Source organism: Phodopus roborovskii, unplaced genomic scaffold (genome assembly GCF_943737965.1).
Source record: "Phodopus roborovskii unplaced genomic scaffold, PHOROB, whole genome shotgun sequence".
NCBI lineage: Eukaryota > Metazoa > Chordata > Mammalia > Rodentia > Cricetidae > Phodopus > Phodopus roborovskii.
Genome location: NW_026126603.1, coordinates 6,926,533 through 6,947,008, shown reverse-complemented (window position 1 = coordinate 6,947,008; position 20,476 = coordinate 6,926,533). Strand labels below are relative to the sequence as shown.

The following is a 20,476-nucleotide window of genomic DNA, read 5'->3' as shown; positions in this document are numbered from 1 at the left end:
TGAAGAGTCTGCCAGACAGTCTGCAGGACACAGAGAAAAGTGACTGACAAACTGCCAATACAGGTGGACAGTTTAAACTTTTCTGCTTTGCTGAAGAGTCTGCCAGACACACTATGGCCTATGGGCTGAAGATGGAAGATTGCAGAAGAACTTCGGGTGACTAACCAGGCAGTGAGTTGTCTCTGTCATTTCTAGAGTTTATATATTATCTTTCTGTGGTCTTTGAAGGAGTTGAAGACAGATAGTTATGGTTATAGTCTTCCTTAGTTAGGATTAAAGATAGTTACATATGGGACTTTAGACTCACAAAGATAGAATAGATGATGGAATATTTTCTTAAATCTTACTAAATGTTAATGGACTAAATATTGTTAACTGTGATTCTTATTTGATAACTGTTGTGTGATATATTTTGCTATGTTAAGGTTAAAACCCTTCTTTTTATTTAGACAGAAAAGAGATGATGGGAGATGTCATTCTGTAAATATGTTTCTCTTATTGGTTAATGAATAAAGCACTGTTGGCCAATAGGAAAGCAAGATAGGAGGGACTAGGAGACAGGGAGGAAAGAAGTAGTAGGAAGGAGTCAACATGGAGAGACGGAGAGAGCAGAACGCTGGCAGCCTCTCTCTCTGGTAAGATAAGACCACGTGGAAATACTTAAATTAATAGAAATTGATTAATAATTAAGACAGAGCTAGTCAATAAGAAACAAGTAACTGGCCAACAGCAATATATCAAATACAGAGTCTGTGTGTGTTAATTGGGGCTGGCTTAGCGGTGGGTACAGGCTACTGGAAAAACTACTTGTGGGACAGGGATGAGAGCTCAGAGTTCTTCAAACTGCTTACAGCTGACCCAGAGCATCAGACTCTTACGCAATCTGAGAAAACTGGGGACTAGCCATGTCCTGGGGTAACTGATTGTTTCACTGCTGTGTCCTGGCTCTGTGGAACTGTGAGACCCTTGGACTTGACAAGATGCTATTTACGGTGACTCCAAGTCAACTTCCTGGAACTTACAAGAATTCTTTGAGTTTGTGGAAAGATAAGTTCTCTGTCCTGCCAGCCAGCTCCCAAATAATGACATGGAGATTTCTTATTAATTAAGAAAGTTCAGCCTATAGCTTAGACTTGCTCCTAACAAGCTCTTACAACTTAAATTAACCCATTTATAGTACTCTATCACCTGGTGTTACCTCTTTCCCATCTTGCACCTCCTGTTCCCTCCCTGTCTGGCTGGTGACTCCGCCCCTTCTCCGCAGAGTTCTCTCTCTCTCTCTCTCTCTCTCTCTCTCTTTCTCTCTCTCTCTGCCTGGAAGTCTTGCCTAAACCTCCTGCTTAGCCATTGGCTGTTGAGGTTTTTATTACACCAATCAGAGCAATACATTTTCACACAGTGTACAAATATCCCTCAACACATCGGGGGGGGGGGCACAGACATGGAAACAGCCAGGGAAACCATGGGGGCAAGAAGCTAGCTCATCACAGTGCATCCCACACAGAAAGCAGAGAGCACAGCAAGTTGGACCAGTTATAACCCTCAAGTCCCGCCCTAACCAAGACTCTACCTGCCTAAACATTCCATAACCTTCCTAGATAGTGCCATCAGCTGGGGATCAAGTGTTCAAACATATAAGACCCACTTTCATATTCAAATACCACCATCCAATGGAAAGGTTGCAAGAAGGAGGAGGCGGAGAAGAACTGCCTGGTCCACCCACAGACCTTGCAAACTGCTGCTGATGAAGCTGGACCCACATTCATGCCTCATTCACATCTCCACACCTGACTTGGACTGAGGTGAGCTCTTGATTCTGAACAATCTCTATTTAATCTCTTCCTCTGGGACCTCTATTGCCTCCAAAAACAAAGGAGGAAGAATTCAAAATCTGGAACCAAAAATCTAAAGTATTAAATTGCAGCTAGCTGGGTCTTTGATGTTCATGTGAAAGTCAATTATGACTGAGCCAAGTCTAAGATTGTACAGAAAAAAAAGGGAGAGAGAGAAACCATGACTGTGGTTGTGGTATGTGGTATGGCTACACGTCGGGATTTCTTTGTTGGCTTTGGTTTTGTTTATTGGATTTCTATCTTGTTTAGTGTTCTCTGGTGCTCCTGGATCTTGTGGTTTGGCATCATTAACTTGGCTCATTCCAAAGCAATCTTATTTTTAATATTTTATTTTATTTTCTCTTCTTCTGTGAATTCACAACTTGTATGTAGCATATTTTGTTATTTTCCCATGGTTCTTGAATATTCTATCCTGTCTTATCAACCTTTTGGGTATCATTTTAATTTATAAATTTTCCAAGGGACTGCTTTTCAAGCTCCTGGGTCCCGGTTCTTGAGCATGCTGGTCTGTGGGTGGGTACACTGAAGGCAGTCAGCTTTCGCTAGTGTTTATTCTATTGTAGCATATCCCCTTAAGGGCTTCCTGGAGTCCTCTGCTTATGCCGGATTTATTTTTCTCCTCTAGATTCTTTAGCATATTAGTCACAACTCTTTTAAATTCCCCCCTTTGATCATTCTGATCCATGTCATGTCTGAATCCAGTTCTGATGGTTACTTTGTCTGCACACACCGTAACTGTTCTGCATGGTGTCTGCCGGAATTGTGTCTGTCTGCTCTAACCATGTCTACTCACACTGGTTTTCTCTTGCCTTTCAGGATTTTTATGGTTCGGGTTGAAATCTGGACATATTTATGGGTAATAGGAACTGAATAAGCAATGTATCTGTGAAATCAACTTAAATGAAGGAAAAACTTGTTTTGGTTCATGGTTTCAGAAGAGAAACAGACCGTAATAGCACAAAAGTGTATTTGAGCAGGAAGCTGGGTGTGTGTCGGGGGTGGGGTGCCCCTTCCAAGACTCCTCAAAGGTGAAAAGTGACAATTGCATGCTCCAAAGTGTCCATACCTCCCAGTAGTAGCGCAACCAAGCCTTTAGCATGTGAATCTTCAGGAAACATGTATGATGCAAACACTTCACGGCTTAAGACAGAGGCCCTTGCTTCCTTCACACCCTGAAGGCTGAACTTTGATTTCTGACTTTGTGTGTTTGTGAGCTTTTCCACATTATAAATAAACTCTTATTTCCTTTAGTTGCCTTGAACAGATCAACCATTTAATCAAAAGACTTGTGAACGAAGTTTATTGCCTTCCCTGAGTCACAGCTCCCTCAACTGTAGGAAGAAACTTGGGGTAAAATAACTTTAAAACCTATCAACTTGCTAGAGATAACAAATAGGGACTCAACTGCATTGTGGGCTGTTGACCCTTTCCGGTTTTCAGATCTATCTTCACTGTACGGGAAGGTAAACGGTGATTAGTAAGAAGAGACAAAGAGAAACAAGCAGCCTCTAAAACTTTCCAGGGACTAAGAATGCTACGGCCACACCAGCTTGAACATCCAACAGCTGAATGTATAAACTCTTATTTCTTTGGTATGCTGTCAATCATTAACCTTTTTCATAATGACCACATTGCTTTTCAGTGCCAGCACCGTAGTTGAACTAAGTCTCCAGCTCACTGATCCTTCACCTTAGGACAGCCCAAACCATCTAAGTCACCTGTTCAACACGAAACTAAAGTGCCAGTTCTGACATTTGTTCTGACTGCCTGGTACCCTGCTTTTCCCCATGATGACACACCTTGGGAACTGGTCTTTCCAAGTGTTTCCTGTCACTCACAAACCCTACACCTCGTAGAGACCCCAAGCCTGTCAGGTAAGCCAAGCCAGTCTGAGTGCTTTCTTCCTCCACTAGGTGCTGCAGGCTGCCTGTCTTGAACTATATATGGAGGAACCAGGAAGTGGGAGCCGGGACGCAGAGGGTGGTGATGCAAACCAGAACTCTGGTGGGCTTTGTGCTCTTGATGAGCCTGTCCTCCACCCTTCTCCCTGTGTGCTTAGATGAGCCAGCAGTTCTTTCTGGTCATCATGCGTGCCATTTCTAGACAAGATTCCTACATGATACATTGTTGACAGACAGAACAGGCTTTTGTCTTGTCTGAGGTTGGTTCCTAACACCAAAAGTGTTATCTCCGAGCATACACACACAAAAAAGTCAACAGATAATACCTCAAGGCATACTTCTGCCAAAATGGCAAAAAGAACACTGTGTTGAAGGAGAAAGGCCTTAAAATGAAAATACCTAGGATCTTCCCATCTGAATTTTGTGCAGAGCCTTATCCACGCTGTACCATGGAAGTGTCTGTAAATGCAGATATCTGCCACTGAACTGACACGAAGTGCTGACAACTTCTAAAATAGTACTATTTGAATTGAGTATGGATCATGCATCACTTTTAGGACTTGAGATTTATTTTCTAATACCTCTTATGCTGGATTTTTCCTTTGTAAAATGGGGGGTGCTATTGTTTGGGGAACTGATGATTTAACCTAAAGAGATCCTATCAGGACATTAAGGACTGCCAGTCACTGAGCATTACTTATGAGAGTTGGCTTGTATTTGTGGGTTTGTGAGGAAAATTTTCTCCAGAGAACAGTGAAGTTCTTCATGTAGAACTACCAAAGAGAAATACTTGGTTATGCCTGCATCTCAGTCACTATTCTATTGCTGTGAAATGACCAAGGCCAAGGCAACCCTTATCAAAGAAGGCATTTAATTAGGGACTTCTTACAGTTTCAGGGAGTTGGTCCATGATCATTCTGGCAGGAAGAGAAGCAACTGGAATGGTGCTGGGGCAGTAGATGAGAGCTTTACACCCTGATCCACAGGCAGCAGGCAGAGACACTAAGACTGGTGTGGGTTTTTGAAACCTCAACACCCACCCCTGGTGACACACCTCCTCCAACAAGGCCACACCCACTCCAACAAGTGCACACTTCCTAATTCTTCCCAAACAGTTCCACTCCCTGAGGACTAAGCATGCAAATATATGAGCCTATGGGGGCCACACTCTTTCAAACCACCACGCCTGCTGATGTCACTGTATTCTTAAGGGAAGTCCATCCTTGAAACAGCTGCTTCCCACATAGAACAGGGTACATATCTATGAGGCTGAGAAGTGGCTTTATTATTCTTCTAGATAGCTCTCTACAGAACCTTTCTCCACACTTTTGATGATGAAATCACAAGACTTGTTTTTTATTAGATGAAAATAACATTAAACACTTGATCTTGCTAAGAGCAGAATAGTTTTCTGGCTTATATACACTTTCACTTCATTCTTTCAGGGGGCTAAAGTGGACAACAAAATCAATTGTCCCAAGGTTACCTTGTACTATCACATGTTCAGGCATAAATATTAGTGTACTTTGACCCATGTCATCTACATTTTACACTCACAAATAACCCTATCACATCCAGTCCAACTGTTTTATGCCATTTATATTTTATAAAATATACCATAAATGACAAGCAAATAAATCAGCCAAACCTTATTCAAGCTTCATGGGACAATAGCTATCATTCAGTGTTTACTTCAAGTAGGATTTTAAAAAGATGTTACATTTAGTAATCAACTAACTGAGGAAATAAAGTAGAAAGAAAAATAGCTGAAACATCTCCTGATTGTTGTTCAACAAGGGAAATTTCAATGCACATAATTTCTGTCCTGTCCAGAGGATGATATTAATGTTTAATGGGCACTCATGCTGCTCGTCATCCTGGTGCTGTCCCCGAATTATGTCAGTGCCTTGAGGCACATTCAGTGGGGCTCAAGAACTCAACTGGAAAGCCAGGCATGGGGGCAGCAATCCACAGGCTAGGACAAGAAGTTTGCAGGCTTGAGTCCAGGCCAGGCTACAGAAAACTTGCCTCTAAAACCAATCTAATCTTAACAGGGATTTCAGAAATGGATTTCCTCTTCTCCTCCTCCCCTTCTTTCTTGGAATCCACAACTTTTATGTAGCATATTTTGATGTTTTCCCATGGTTCTTGAATGTTCTAGTCTGCTTTATCATCCCATTTCTGCTTCCAAGGCCCTCATACTGAAGGTGGTAGCCACTATGCCCAGATTTTTCCCCTTCATATTATTGTTATAAAAATGTATATATGAGTGCTTTGCTTGAAATATATATATATATACACATTCCTGATGCCCAAGTAGGTCAGAAGAAAGCATCAGATCCCAACTGATGGATGTTTGTAAACAACCATGTGGGTTCTGGGAACTGAACTTGGATCCTCTGCAAGAGCAACACATACTCTTAACCACTGAGAAATCTCTCCAGCCTGGATAGCTATATTTTTGACTAATGCAACTAACATGTCAGATTTTTTTTCCAAAAAAATAAACTATGAATTTAGAGTACAGGATGTCTATCATCCAACCCTTACACTGGCCTAAGAAGTAACTTCTATTCATTCTCCAGTATTTAGCACTTACTATGTCCACGTGCTACATACTCAGCTCCGGGTCGATAGCATCCTGTTAGTTACTGTCTCATTGCTATGAGAGACATAACTGACAGGAAGTAACTTCAGGGTGAAGGGTCCATCGTGACTCACAGCAGCAAGAGTTGCTGGACATGTGGTGGCCGGAGCACAAGAGACTGCTAACAGCTTGACTCTGCTTTATTCCATTTCGGATCCAGCCCATGGGACTACTGAACCATTCACTTATAGTGTTTTCTCCAATAAAAATTGTCTGGAAATGCCCTCAAATGCATGCCCAGAGATGTGTCTCCTAGGTGTTTAAAAACTCATCTAATTGACAACATAACCATCGCATTACTGCTGTTTCCATTTACAGCGGGGGAACTGGCGCAGTGAGATAAGTGGACTAGTCCACCTGAAAGGAAGGGGATGGTCTGCAGGGGAAAGAGCTGTGATGGACGTGTATGTGACATTTAAAACACTGCCTGCCATTGTGTGCAACCCCTTCAGTTTCTCACTTATTCTCTGCACAGTGCTGGAAAGTTGCTGTCATCAGTGTACTTTTACAGATGAGGGGATTGGTAGACATGGGGAAACAACTTTTTTAACTCATTTGTCCAGTTCATGACAGAGCTGGCAGTTACATCAACACACAGCTAAGTCAAAACCTCTGCCCTGACCAGGTCAGAGGCCCAGCACTACAGAACCACTGGGGAGGGCAAAGGGAAAGGATTATTGAACATAGCAAAATGGAGCGCAGATTTGAAGAAAAAAAACTCACAAATATTGCTCTTTAGTACAGCAAACCAAAGAAATCTTAGAACAGATATCTTAGAGATTGGTCTCTCCAGCCCAAGAACTGGCTTTTTAGAGCCCATTCCCATTCCCTAGGTATTCCATATCCCTAGGGATACCTTGCTCAGCCTCAATACAGGGGGTAGGGGCCTGGTCCTCCTCAACTTGACATGCCAGACTTTGTTGGCTCCCCATGGATGGGGGGAGGGTTTGGGTGGGAGGAAAGGTGAGGGAAGCAGGAGGGGAGGGAGAACTGTGGTTGGTATGGAAAATGAAAAAAAGACTTTTAAATAAATGTTTTTTAAAAAATTGGTCTCTTTATCACAGCCTATGGCACAATACCCACAGGAGAAGGATGGGATGGGGCTTTTCTCATATTTTTATAGCTACATTTATGTCATTTAAAAGGAGTTCAAACAGAGAACACATTGCTAAATTCGCTGCTGATAAAGACCTCCGTCCCCTATACCTCCTTTATGCTACAGCAGGTACCCCATGGCTACTGACACTGCATCACAAGTGCCAGGCCTGTTAATATGCAACAGTCCATTAAGAGAAATTATGAGATGTCCTCTCTGGAAGTTTCTAAACATCTTTTAAAGACAGTCCTTTCTCATCAAGAAATTCTCCTGGCTAATCTCTCCAAGGTTCTCATAACCTACACAGGATGCCAATCCCACAGATCTTACACAAACAAAGGGGTGTTTGTTAAAATAACATTAACGAAATTTGATTTCAGTTAAGAACCAGTATTGTAGGAAACAGTAAAGTTATGATTGTCTTTAAACCCCCAGCTCTGCTTAATTCTTTGACAATCATAAAATATCAGAAGAGCACGATGGTAGTAATAAGACCATGGAGAAATTTAAATTACATATAAGCTTTATAAAGCTTTAGGGACACACAGCTTTAGTATAATAAAAACAGCAAGCATTATTTTCTATATGCCATCATAATGAAATGATCTTCCTGAATAATTTAGCCCTCACCACTCTTTAGGTTAGTATGCCAACCCCATTTTGGCCCAGGTAAGAAACTGAAGCCTCCAAGTTAGGATAAGTGTTCAGGCTTGGAAGTTGGTCTGGTTCAAGTTTAAACATACAGCCTAACTCTAGAGCCCAAGCTCTTGGTCCCTGAGGTGTGCTTCCTCTGTATCACCAGTTTAGTAATTCAGATGGTACAGTGCTTGTGGTGTGGGCATAAGAGCCTGAGTGTGACCCTAAGGAGCTAGACAGCATGCTGTGTGCCCATCATCCCATCCTCAGGACCCTCACAGGAGCTGGACACTGTGCTGTGTGCCCATCATCCCATCCTCAGGACCCACACAAGAGATGGACACTGTGCTGTGTGCCTATCATCTAAGGCAGGAAAGCTGCAGATGGGAGTGTAGAACCTCTAGGGCTAACTGAATTTCTGAGTTCTGATGCATTTTCTCAAAAAAAAAAAAAAAAAGAAAAAAAAAAGTGGATAAATCAGATTTGGTAGTGTATACATTTGATCCTAGCACTTGTGAGTCAGAGGCAGGTGAATCTCTGTGAGTGTGAGAATGGCTTGGTCTACAGAGTGAGTTCCAGGACACACAGGGCTTGCGGACAGCAATAAACACATTCAAACATACTCAAGACGGCCTGTTGCTACCACTTGCGTGATACAGAATGATACAGAGGGAGGGTGTTCATACATTCATACACACTTGCACACGCACACATGCACAGACACACCTCACAGATATTTTGGATATTAGGTACTCAGGAAAGTCTATAACATGGTTTTCCAGGATAAGTTTATTAGTGTTTGCTTCTAAAAGCTTTCAACAGTAGGTCTGCTGCTAGTCCTGGGGAGAGGGCCCCGCTGAGCACCTTCCTCTCCATCAGAGGAATCTGTTCTTGGATGGTTGGATGGGTCTTGAAATGTTCTAAGATGTTTTCCTGAATGAGGTTCCACATCCAGACTTTCTGCTGCTTCTGTCTCTTGGTGGTCAACTCCCCGCTGGCCAGCATCACATGCTGAAACTCTCTCATAGTGTCCCACATTTCACTGACACCCTCTCCACTTCTGGCAGAAATGCGAATTACCTGTTGAGAAGGCAGAACCACAACTGTTATTTCTTGGGAAGTCTGAGATTTGCCAATGAATTCTTACAGTTTATGGAAACAGACAAATGACCAAAATGAGGTGTCACTGCTGTCAAAGCAAACATGCTGCCACACACTACAGCACATGCCTCAGTTTGCACAGCAGAAATAAGACGTCCATTTAAGGCCAAATTCTTTAGCCTAGAAATGTATTTTAACTTCGGATGGTCCCAGAAGATAGAAGGTGAGGGGGAATCCCAGAGAACTTGTGCGTGTCACAGGGTGAGCAGAGACAATGGTAGGGAGGGCTCCCTGAGGTCTGAGTGCCAGAGATGAAGCCACACTGAGGAAAAGCTCCATTCTCTGGACAGTCAGTGCAGGGCTGAGTCAGCACCCCCATGACAAGATGGCGTCACCCCCACAGGAGTCCTCAGAGAAGCCAGCAGTAAGAGAGGCCTGCTGCTCTCAAGTGACTACGGTTTATTCTTTACTAACATGGTGTCCTCCTACAGACAGGTGCCAGCCAACGGGACTGCATTGCTTCCTACAGTATTGCTCTTCATTTTCTGAACTTGTCAGAAATAATGGGAATGAAAGCACCACAGTACAAGCCTTTCTCTGCTACCCAAATCCTAGTTCTCATAGTCAACCCATGAAGCGCTCTGTAACTTCAGAGCACTCCCAAAGGGTTCACATCAATTGATGAACATTCTGCCTATTACCTCACACTAGATTTGGACATCCTGTGGTTGAAAGATTACATTTAAGATCAGCTGCAAACTCCGGCTCTGTCACAGTTTTCAGAGTGTAGTCTTTACATTCAAGCAAAGACTGATTCTATGTCTAGACAGAGACCTATTCCTCGGTCCTCAGGTGCACAGTTCACTCGGTGAAAAACAGAAGAACACAAGCCAACCTTTGGTCTCCAGACCCCTGAGCGGCTGCGGAGTAGCTTCAGTGCGCTCACGTACTCTGCTTGGATCCTGCGGGCTGGGACAACCAGGTCTCCATCAGATTTAGTTATAACAACCAGATCTGCCATCTCAATTATACCCCTTTTGATACCCTAAAGAGAACAGAACCACATTCACTCTCAGCGAGAATGAAGGCAGGACAACCAGTAGGGGCCATGCTTTCAGTGTCATGCACCCCACTGTCACTTTTCTTTATCTACCCCACCCCATTTTCCAGGAGTAACAATTACTTGACAGCCCTTGGAATTATGCAAGTCACCTGCAATATCCCCTCCCAATTCAGAGATAACTTGGTAAAATGTACTCAGACTTTGCGTAAATAGATGATGAAGACAAAACTTGATGGAGAGGTGGAAGGCAGCTCAATCCCCTCACTGAGACGAAGCTAGCCTCCCAGCTCACTGCGGGGAGTAAAGGTGGGGACCTAGGGTAAATTCTAGGCCATTCATCAGCCCATGTACAAGCAAGGTAAAATATTTGATCAGTAGCCTACAAAATAAGGTGACCGTGACATGTGACCACTGCCTAGACTGGATGACCAAAGTATGAGTGCCTGCAGCTGAGCCAGGGGACACCAGTGGGGGCCTATCACCGACGTGGCTCATGTTGTACCCAAAGAATGACAACATTAACAGAGTGTCTCAGTATAAGTCCCACAAAAGACCACTAAGCAGCATGATGGCCCCTCTCCTGGGAGCACCCCTCCTGGGAGCACCCCTCCTGGGAGACCTACTTCATAGGTCTCACGTCTCCTTAATAAAATTAACTTTCACTTGCTCATCCTCTTCCAGTCCTTACTCTTCATCAATATGAGACAACTCAGTCCACATCACTGTCTTGAGGTCGCTCTGCTGACTGGTGATCACCTAACACCTCAGTTCCCTTTTAAGCTGACCAGAAAAAAACCTTCCACATGATCAGGGTGTGTCTGCCTCCTCCCACCCACACTAAGTCCCACCCCTTGCACACAGAGACCCCCACACCTCCCACACAAACTTCTGTGTGTCTGTGTGTGTCCCAGTGCCTCTAACACACACACACACACACACACACACACACAGAGAGAGAGAGAGAGAGAGAGAGAGCGCACTTCTTCACTGGCATAGCCTTCGTCATAAACCTACAATTACAGAACTTTTCTGAATTTTATGAGTTATTCTAACAAATTATTGAACCTGAGAGGAGGTGGGACCTTCAGCTCTGTAGACAACTGCTCAGTGGCATAGGTGGCCTGACACAGCTAGTATCTGCAGTAAGGGAACACTGCGGAAGACCGTGTCTGTTAAGTCTGCACCAGCTCTAGTTGGCTAATGATGGAATGTTATACAATATGTAAGCTACACAACGATATTGCTTGAGTTACTTTTGAACCAGGATGCTGTGGTCTCTTTGGGACAAAACCCTCCATTTATTCCAGTCACTTCCAAGCTATATATGCAAAAGTTACACTACCTTCGATTTAACACAACAATTTATGCTTCACATTGTACTTTCAGAGATATATTCCAGGAGGGCTGGGCCACCAAAATCATTACCTGCAGTTCATCCCCTCCTGCCGGTGGCAGCAATAAAACAAACATATCAACCATATCAGCAACAGCGAACTCCGACTGCCCCACACCTGTAATTTCAAGTAACAACTTTAAAAAAGTTAGCAATAACATTTCTGTTGTCAAATTTACTGGCTCATTTCCATTCTACTTCATTCGACTCCTCATCTTGGCCACATATTCCCCTTTAAAGTCCTGTTGCTATAACTAAACACCCAGATTTGATAAAGACAGAAACGTATTTGCTCAGAGTTCCACAGGCTGGCAAATGCAAGTGCATAGAGCCAGAGTCTATGCAGACAGCATCATTTGGAAAGAGCAAGCATGCTGATGCAGGTGTCTCTTCTCCTGGAAAGTCAGGGATGCCATCACGGGAACAACATGCTCGGTGCCTTATTTAAGCCTAACTACTTCCCAAAGGCCCCACCTCCAAGCACTGTAGGCATGAGTCTGGATTAATCTGCCAGTTCACCCTTTCTTTTCTCACTACACCAATGTTTTGGATGAAGACTTTATAGAAGAGGTTCTCAACTTGTGGGCTGTGACACCTTTGGAGGTCAAATGACCCTTTCACACGGAGTCTCCTGGACCATTGGAAAACAGAGATATTTACAATTCATAATAGTAACAAAACTATAGTTCTGAAGCGGCAACGAGATGATTTTTTGATTTGGGGTCACCACATGAGGAACTGTATTAAGGGTCACAGCATTAGGAGGGCCGAGACTTCCTCTCCTACTCTTAAAGCTTTCTCTTAGCTTCTCTTTCATCAGTAAGTGGCCTGAACACCGTGACACCAGTCTGAAACAATGTCTGCTAATATTTTCATCTCTTTTTGCCTTTCAACCTTATTTCCACTCTGCATGTCCCCAATTCTCTCTTCTTTAAACAGGCTTGGAGAGACCTCTCAATTGCAGCCAAGTATCACTGAAGGGTCTCATAAAAAGCCATTCCCCGGGAGCTGGAGAGAGCTCAGTGGTTAAGAGTACTTGATGCTTTTGCAGAGGACCTGGTTTGGGTCTTAACACCACCCAGTGGCTCCCAACTCCACTTCCAAAGGCTATAGCAGCTTCTCATGGCCTCTATGGGCACCAGGAACCCATGTGGAGGCATAGACATGCATGCAGGCAAAACTCAAACACATTTAAAAAGTCGTCTCCTATGATTCAGTCAGTTTCCTCCTTTTGTTTTCAGTGTCAAAAATCATGGAGGAAACAAAGGAAACACTTCCTAGCAAATGCCACCCACAGTGTATCTGGCAGCACCCTCCATCCACCCACTTTCCTGAACTCTCACCCCTTGAAACCAAAACAGGAACAAGCATCTCACAGCTCCCTCAACCATCACCATATCTCTCGTTTTCTCTTTATGGGCAAATTTCTGGAAACCCTCAACTGATGCTCACTGTCCATGTTTTGGCCCACATTTGTAGACTTCTTGTTCTATTTGCTCATTTCCTCTCCTCCCCCTAGAGCATCAGTGTAGCAGGTCAGGTCCCCTTTCAGGCAGGTAAGGTCAACAGATGGAGCTTCCAGGTGATGTCTTTGAAGAGGGCTGGTCCTACTTTCTATTTCCTATTCCCTCTTCTTCCTTCTATCTAGAACCTAGCCACCTTCCAGTCATGAGCACCCTTGTGCATGAGCACCCTTGAGGATAGTGTGAAGGATGGAGAGAGACATCATGGGGGACTGAAGGTATGGAGCTGCAATTGCTCTGAACACCCCCCCCAGGGTTTTTTCAAGACAGCAACACCCCCGTTACCTGAGTCACTGTCACTGCAAGTCTCTAGGACAAGCAGCAAATTGCAACTCTGAGAGAACATGTTTGACTTCTATATTGCCCTCCCTACGCAAACTTAAACAGTGGACTTCTAAGGCTGCTTCTGACTACTGTTAAGGACTAAGTCAGGCCTGTTGCCCCCTCAGGTCACATGTTGAAAACCCAACTCTCAGTGTGACCACAGATGGAGACCGGTTCTAAGGAGTTAGATGAGGTCATGAGGATGCGGTGCTAATTCTATGGGATTGGTGCCCTGTGGGAAGAGGAGACACCAGGGTGCACATGCCTGAGAAACAAATGCCTCATGTGAGAGCACAGTATGAAGGCAGCCACCTGCAAACAGCTTCCACAACTGTAAGGTGATGTCTATGGTCTAAGTCACCTAGAAGATATTCATGACAATAAACCTAGCAAACCAACATGGCTAGTTTCTATTTTATCCCCTACTTTCCTTCAATTAACCAAAACCAAATCTATAGCTTAGTACAAAACTACAAGCCATGTTGTTAACTGTATGTACTGACCAGTCTTCCTAAAACCACATCACTTGGACACCTAGAAAGCGTGTCCCACTAATGTACTGACTCTTGGCCTCATATTCTTCTGCCTTCTAATCATTCTTCTACAGTGTTTTCTGTTGCTCCAGTCCTCCTTCCTCAATCTCTTACATCAACAATAAAGTCCTGCCAATTTACTGCTTTTATCCATCTCCTCCAGCTTCTCTAGCCCTGCTTACTTGAGGTAGAGCCTGTGTTTCCTTCCTTTGATTGACTGCATGGTCTAACTGCTTCACACTCCCACTCTAACCCTTCTAACCATTTCTCAGTCGGCTGCAGGGTTCCCTCCGAGCCCACATGTGGCTTGCCTTGTTCTGACTTCCCACTCCCTTCAGAGAAAAGGGAACTCTTTGGCAGGGCACACAAGGAAAACCTAACCCTGGCCACTGTTCTGAGCTCCTCTCTCTGCCCTCAGTGTCTGCCCAGTGCCCTTTGCCCGTACTTTACACCCACTTTCCCTCCCTCTTCACTGATTCCCCCAAGCACTGGTTTGGGTTGTTTCATACACATTCACCAGAGTGAACCAAAAGATCGTTCCTCCGTAGGAATGTGAACTGGAGTTTTCCATTGAGTATTTTCACTGCATAGAATTATGTGCTAAGGTTGAAACAGACAGCCTTAGAATCCCAAGTTCCCAGCTGCCCAGACTTACTTAGTGAATACTCTGGACATGAAGTGTGCTTAAGTAGTGCAGTGATTTGCTTCCAAAGGTCATTCTAGTACTTACTATCCTCTGCACACAGACCATGTCAATTTATGTGTCAGCTATGTAGACTGTCACCTTTTATATGGAAGGCTCTTGTGGGTGGGGAGCACAGCCCATGTACTCACATTGCCTGCAGGGCAATAGCTTGTATATAATTCCATTTCATACCCACTGAATAAACTAAGTGAAATCAGTTGTTATTCATCTTTAAATAGCACGTGCCTCCCTAGTGCAGTAGGCAGCATGTCGGTCTCATCCTTAAATAGCATTCATTATAATGGTATATTATTTTTATGAAATAGACTATCTTACTCACCTACAGTTTCAATAAGAATGATGTCATATCCCCCTCCTTCACACAACAGAATAGCTTCATTTGTGGTCCTTGTTACACCTCCTAAAGTCCCACTGGTAGGAGATGGCCTGATGTATGCATTCATATCTCTTGATAGCTCAATCATCCGGGTTTTATCACCTAAGAGGGATCCTTAAACACATAGTTACATTTTACAATCATGAAAGAGTTGTAAGGACTAATAACCAATCAGCAAACTGCAAGGGGACCTGACTTATGACCGTTCTTCCCAATATTTCACCATCACTGAGTTCTCCTCCAACTCACTGTCTAGCCCCCCAAACTGACTGGGGGTTCATATAAGTCCCCAAGCTCCCCCAAACACCCATCCTTCTTTCCCTTCCTTGAGCAATGTCAGCATCTCAGGACCAAGGCAACCCTTTGGAACAGCAGTGTGGTCTCTTCGAGTCATGTCCACATTGGTGTGATTGCCTCTTTGCTGGGGTCCTACCAGAGTATCTAGTATGTCCTCTTGTCACTAATTTACAAGTGGTCAAATCAGCTCCAAGAGCTATTGTTCCTGGCCACTTCATTTTGGGGTGTTATTTTTATTTCCCTGAACTACTCCTCTCCTCATAAATGGGACAGTAAGACATGGTGACACTCAAATGAGATCATGCAGGAATGAAACACATGCTTCAGAGCCTGTTAACAAAACAGACCCTGTCTATCTTACACACACCAGCATAGGAAACAGTAAAGACTGAGATGTTCTTAGAGGAATCCCCCAGTCCTTTCTTGTTCTGATTCTAGAGCATATGCCTCCCATGTACCTCAACTACCCCGTTCACTTCACACCAGACTCTTTCCTATCTTTCTCTGCCTGAACTCATCCATGTGGCTACATTATTAGCCTAGGGAGCCAGCACAATGAACACAGCATATAACATTACTCTTCCACAGAGTTCTTGTGGGTGAACCACACTGTTAGCCGCAGACCCCAGGTTGATCTCAAGGCCATCACAGGAGGGGTTATAAATCTCTAGCACAAGGGCAGACCCAGGAACTAATGCTGTTTAGTGCTGTTTTCCAATTATATTTATATTTACATAGACCAGGAATTATATTTATAATATTCTATTTACCTACATGTATTTTTTCTTTGGAATTACACACACTTTTTAAAAACCCTAAGAATAGGACTCCTCACTTTCAGTTTGAGTGTGGTTAAGAACCACAGCTTGTAGAAATGAGTCTGACCCTAAGAAAACCGGGCCTGATGGTACATGTTTATTATCCTGGAGTTGGAAAGGCAGGGACAGGTAGATTATTGGAGCCTACTGACCAGACGACAATGCCTACTTGGTGGGTTCTGAGAGAGTGAGAGATTGTCTCAAAAAACAAAATGGGCAGCACCCAAGGAATGACATTGAGGCTGTCTTTTGACTTTCACACATATAGCTACACACATATACATAGAAAATAAAGGTTAGGAGCTACATAGCTATACACTTTTATTACAGGATATAACATCAGTTTTGCTATTAATTACTATTTCAAGCTATTGTTTGCTTTTTCTGTGGCAAATAATCTAATCCATGAAAATGGAGAAGAAATGGCCTTCTCACTTGAATGAAAATTAGGATTATTTATGAAAGCTCTTCATTAACACACTTCATAAACTTTCATTGAGCAAAGTTCTTAAACAAATTGACATGAATTTGGAACTTGAGTAGAATTTCATTTATAGCTAAACTTTTTATTACAGTGAACAAAATCCTTTGATTGCTCTGAGCCAGCCATATTTGTCAGTAAAAGGTATCAAGAATTGTTATCTACTTCTCTACTGACCTAAGGTCTTTCAACTATTACTTCCAGCACAATACCAGAGTGTACAAACCAAGTGCTTTCACTAAGCACCTAGTATTTACCGCTCAGAGTCCATGCTTGTGTTGACATCTCACTCCTAAGACATCACCACCCTGAAGCATGGTCCCTGCTTTGCCCATGCACCTCCTCCAGAAGGTATGTCGCCCATACCCATGCAGTGAATAACTGTAATCTGAGCAGCTTAACCCACAAAGAGAAGAAGGGGGAATGTTACTGAGTATTTACAGCAAAGGCTTCATATGTTTTCTTTAAATGGTCCTTAGGGAACCAAGTTTAGATTCATTTTATCTCTGATAAGCTGCAAATTAAATGCTGAGTGATTACATGACTTCACATCAACAAGTAATTGCCAAACCCTATGAGTACAGTGTGCTCTATAAAGTGCTGTGAACGCTGAGTGCAGTGTGCTCTGCAGTGCTGTGAACACTGTGGGTACAGTGTGCTCTGCAGTGCTGTGAACACAGAGTGCAGTGTGCTCTGCAGTGCTGTGAACTCTGAGTGCAGTGTGCTCTGCAGAATGCTATAGGAGGATAGCAATATGGTACACGGCCCTTAAAGAGTTTTCTGTCTCACTGGGCAAATGACAGGTGACAAAGCTACGAACAATTCTATGATTTTTCTCAAGCTTAATTGAAGAGATGATACAACACTACGAAGATAAAATTGAGAAGTAAGGCCCATTGGAGAAACAGACTGTGACGAGTGAGTGATCCTGGGCATGATCACCAAGGGGCTGAGGTGTGTATGCCATTTGATTAGTCCTCTGACCCCACATGAGTATCCTCTAAGCTACCCACAAGCTGCCCTCCTCTGTGGAATTTAGCATTTCCAAGGTAACTCCTGTGTCATAGTCCGATGGGAAAGGCATCTTGGCAGTGGGAAGCCAAGAATATCACAGTTACAGCACACAACAACCCTCACACAAGAGATTTATTAGGAGGGAAAACCCAGGAGGTTGCTACCTCTGCTCCAGGGAGAAGCAGCATAAGATGGGGTTCATGTAGCATTTGGGGGCAGGGGAGCTTTCTTGGCTCCCTGTTATTGGAGGGATAATGGCCTGATCTTGGGGCAAGATCAGGGGTTGGTGGTATTTTTTTTCTGTAGGGTGGGGCCTGACCATGGAGGGTGAGGAATGGGGGGTAGGGTGTGAGAAACAGCCTTTACAGGCATTAGGGCTGGTAGAGAAGGGGGGGGGGGCTAGCTACTGGAGCTCCTCAGGTTGGGGAGGGGTCAGGCCTGGCCACCAGAGTAGTCTGGGAGTAGAGCAGCTGGAGGCCTCCACTCCCAGACTACTCTAACAGCCCTAATGAGAAAGGCATCCCCCACCTCCCTACAGCAGAACAGGAAGGGTTCCTTTCATGGGGTCAAATTCAGCTGGCAGTTAGCAGTCACCTAACTGCCAGTTCCCACTAACCTGTAACAGGCCCCACTAGCTCTACGGATAAAAATGTCAGCCATACTCACCACCACTGGTGCAAGAAGATGGGTCCACGGCTAGCACAGATAATCTGTGCCCTCTCTCAGTCAGCATTTTCCCAAAATATTCTATAAAGGTTGACTTTCCTGCACCAGGAGGCCCGGACAATCCTATAGTGAGATAATGAAGTTAGCACCATGAGTAAATTGGTGAATAAAACATTAGCTTACCTTCTGTTTCCTCTAATTTATGAAAATCATCACTGGCATATTTTAAAATGCCTTAAAGCAGTCAGTGGAAAATCCATCTCTTTATCAGAAAGGGAAACACTTCCAAGTTCCGTGTTTATCCGAGTTCACTTCCCCCGCAATGCAGGTCTTTGGGGACACTCTTCATTGCTTGTGTTTCAGTGTGTATGACTTGTATACCTGCGCTCCTCTCATCGCCACTTCTACCTCTGACCACTGGAAAAATAATCCATTACTCCAGAAGCTGTCAGTAATTGAGGAAGTAACTTTCTCTACAAACATCTTTCCTTTGTTTCACTCAGAACTTAAGGAAATATCTGGTAAAAGGAAATCTGGAAAAAACTGGTGGAGTTCAGGAAGGCAGGAAAGCCCCTATTTAGAGTGAGTCAAGCATGGCAGGTAACGGGCAAAGCCTGAGCTGTCTGTCGGTGGGGCTCACCCCAGTGCTGCTTCTGATCAGTTCTGTGGTCTGCAGGGTGACGCTCAGCCCTGCTAGAGTCATACCCTCCTCAGGACCGGAGCTGCTGCAACAGCAGTTTTCTGCAGCTTGTGTTAAGGGTTAGAGGAGATAACACAGAATACGTGTGTCACATACACTGCATGGCCTGAGAGGAGCACCTGCCCAATGCAGAACATTAGTCATGGGCATTCGACGATCTTCAAGAGTGCACACACGGTAAGGCAGGCTTAGGTCCTTACAGCTCATGGTAGGTTTCCAACTCAAGAGCCTTTACAGGTCTGAATAAACTCGCTTTGCTTTTATTTATGATGATGGTAAAATAATTGAAGACTTGAGTTTATCAGGACTACACTCAGAGTAGAATGCCCAGAAGGCCCTGAGAAGGTGTGTGTGGCCTGCTAAGTAGACACTGGGTTTTCTCTCTTCAAGGGTTCTCTAAGGCCTACTGGGTTTCTCCTTGGGGTGTGCTTTTCTGTCTACAATATATAGACTATCAAGACCCAGTGCAGTACTCTCAAAATGAGTCCCTCCTTGAGGGTAGAGAAAGGAATGTGGAAGTAGGAGCAGGTATCCAAATGTTCAAGAAATTTCCACCTGGCTTCACTAAACAATAGAAAAAGAAAACCGACCTACTCGAAACGTGAGGGGCTTTCCTTGGTTGAGCCGCTCCTGCTCTCGGTGGTGTGCTAGGACTCTCTGAAGAAGTACCTGAGCCAGCTCTTTCTTCCGAGAATGAGTGGATTCCACCAGAGTTATGGCCTCCGCTAAGCAAGCTCTTTGCCCGCTGACTAAACCCATATAAAGTTTATCCACAAATCTTTGTTCTTTATCAGAAAGTCCTTCTGTATGGTCCTTCAAGGTTGCCTGGATACATAATGCTCTCCTCGGGCCACCAGGCAGTAGCATCCACTTAGTACAATGGTGTCCAGAGGGGATCCACAGTGGAGCACTCGGGATTCGGGATGCAGACTGCTGCCCTGAGGTCTGGATGCAGTGAAGCCATGGGGAAGGCACCCGGAGGCTGTTTACTAGATGCTGACGAGGGTGCAGTAGCATTGCAGGGACACTCATTTTGTTTGTAACTGGACACTTTCTGACACTGGTTTATGAACTCCCTAGAAGGGAAAAAAATGTTTTGAATCCAACAGACAATTAAAACACTGAAGTAGCAAAACTGTTTCTCCTTCATTCTAAGAAAAGAATAATTGGGGTTCTCAATAATTTATGTGGTAACTAATTTTGGTTGTCAGCTTGACCACATTTGGAATCAACTAAAACCCAGGCTGCAGAGCATGCCTGGGAGACACTTTCTTAATCAGTTTATTGGAAGCCGGAAGACCCGCCCTAAATCTGGGCCACACTTCCTGGTGGCAGCCCACATAGATGT

General features: G+C 44.0%; 1 protein-coding gene across 4 annotated transcripts; it reads right to left on the bottom strand.

The window, feature by feature from the left end:
• Positions 1–8,904: 8,904 nt before the first annotated feature.
• On the bottom strand, positions 8,905–20,199 carry Mmaa (metabolism of cobalamin associated A). Of its 4 annotated transcripts, none has more exons than XM_051205846.1 (6): positions 19,719–20,199; positions 18,429–18,551; positions 15,096–15,266; positions 11,723–11,808; positions 10,130–10,279; positions 8,905–9,213 (listed from the first exon to the last, which is right to left on the bottom strand). In XM_051205846.1, the coding sequence occupies exons 1-6, from the start codon at positions 20,158–20,160 to the stop codon at positions 8,926–8,928; spliced, it is 1,260 nt and encodes a 419-aa protein (XP_051061803.1). In that variant the 5' UTR covers positions 20,161–20,199; the 3' UTR covers positions 8,905–8,925. The 4 variants fall into 4 exon arrangements, with proteins under 4 accessions (XP_051061803.1, XP_051061806.1, XP_051061804.1 ...); XM_051205849.1 differs by having other exon boundaries at positions 19,723–19,863; XM_051205847.1 differs by lacking the exon at positions 10,130–10,279.
• Between the last annotated feature and the right edge of the window lie 277 nt (positions 20,200–20,476).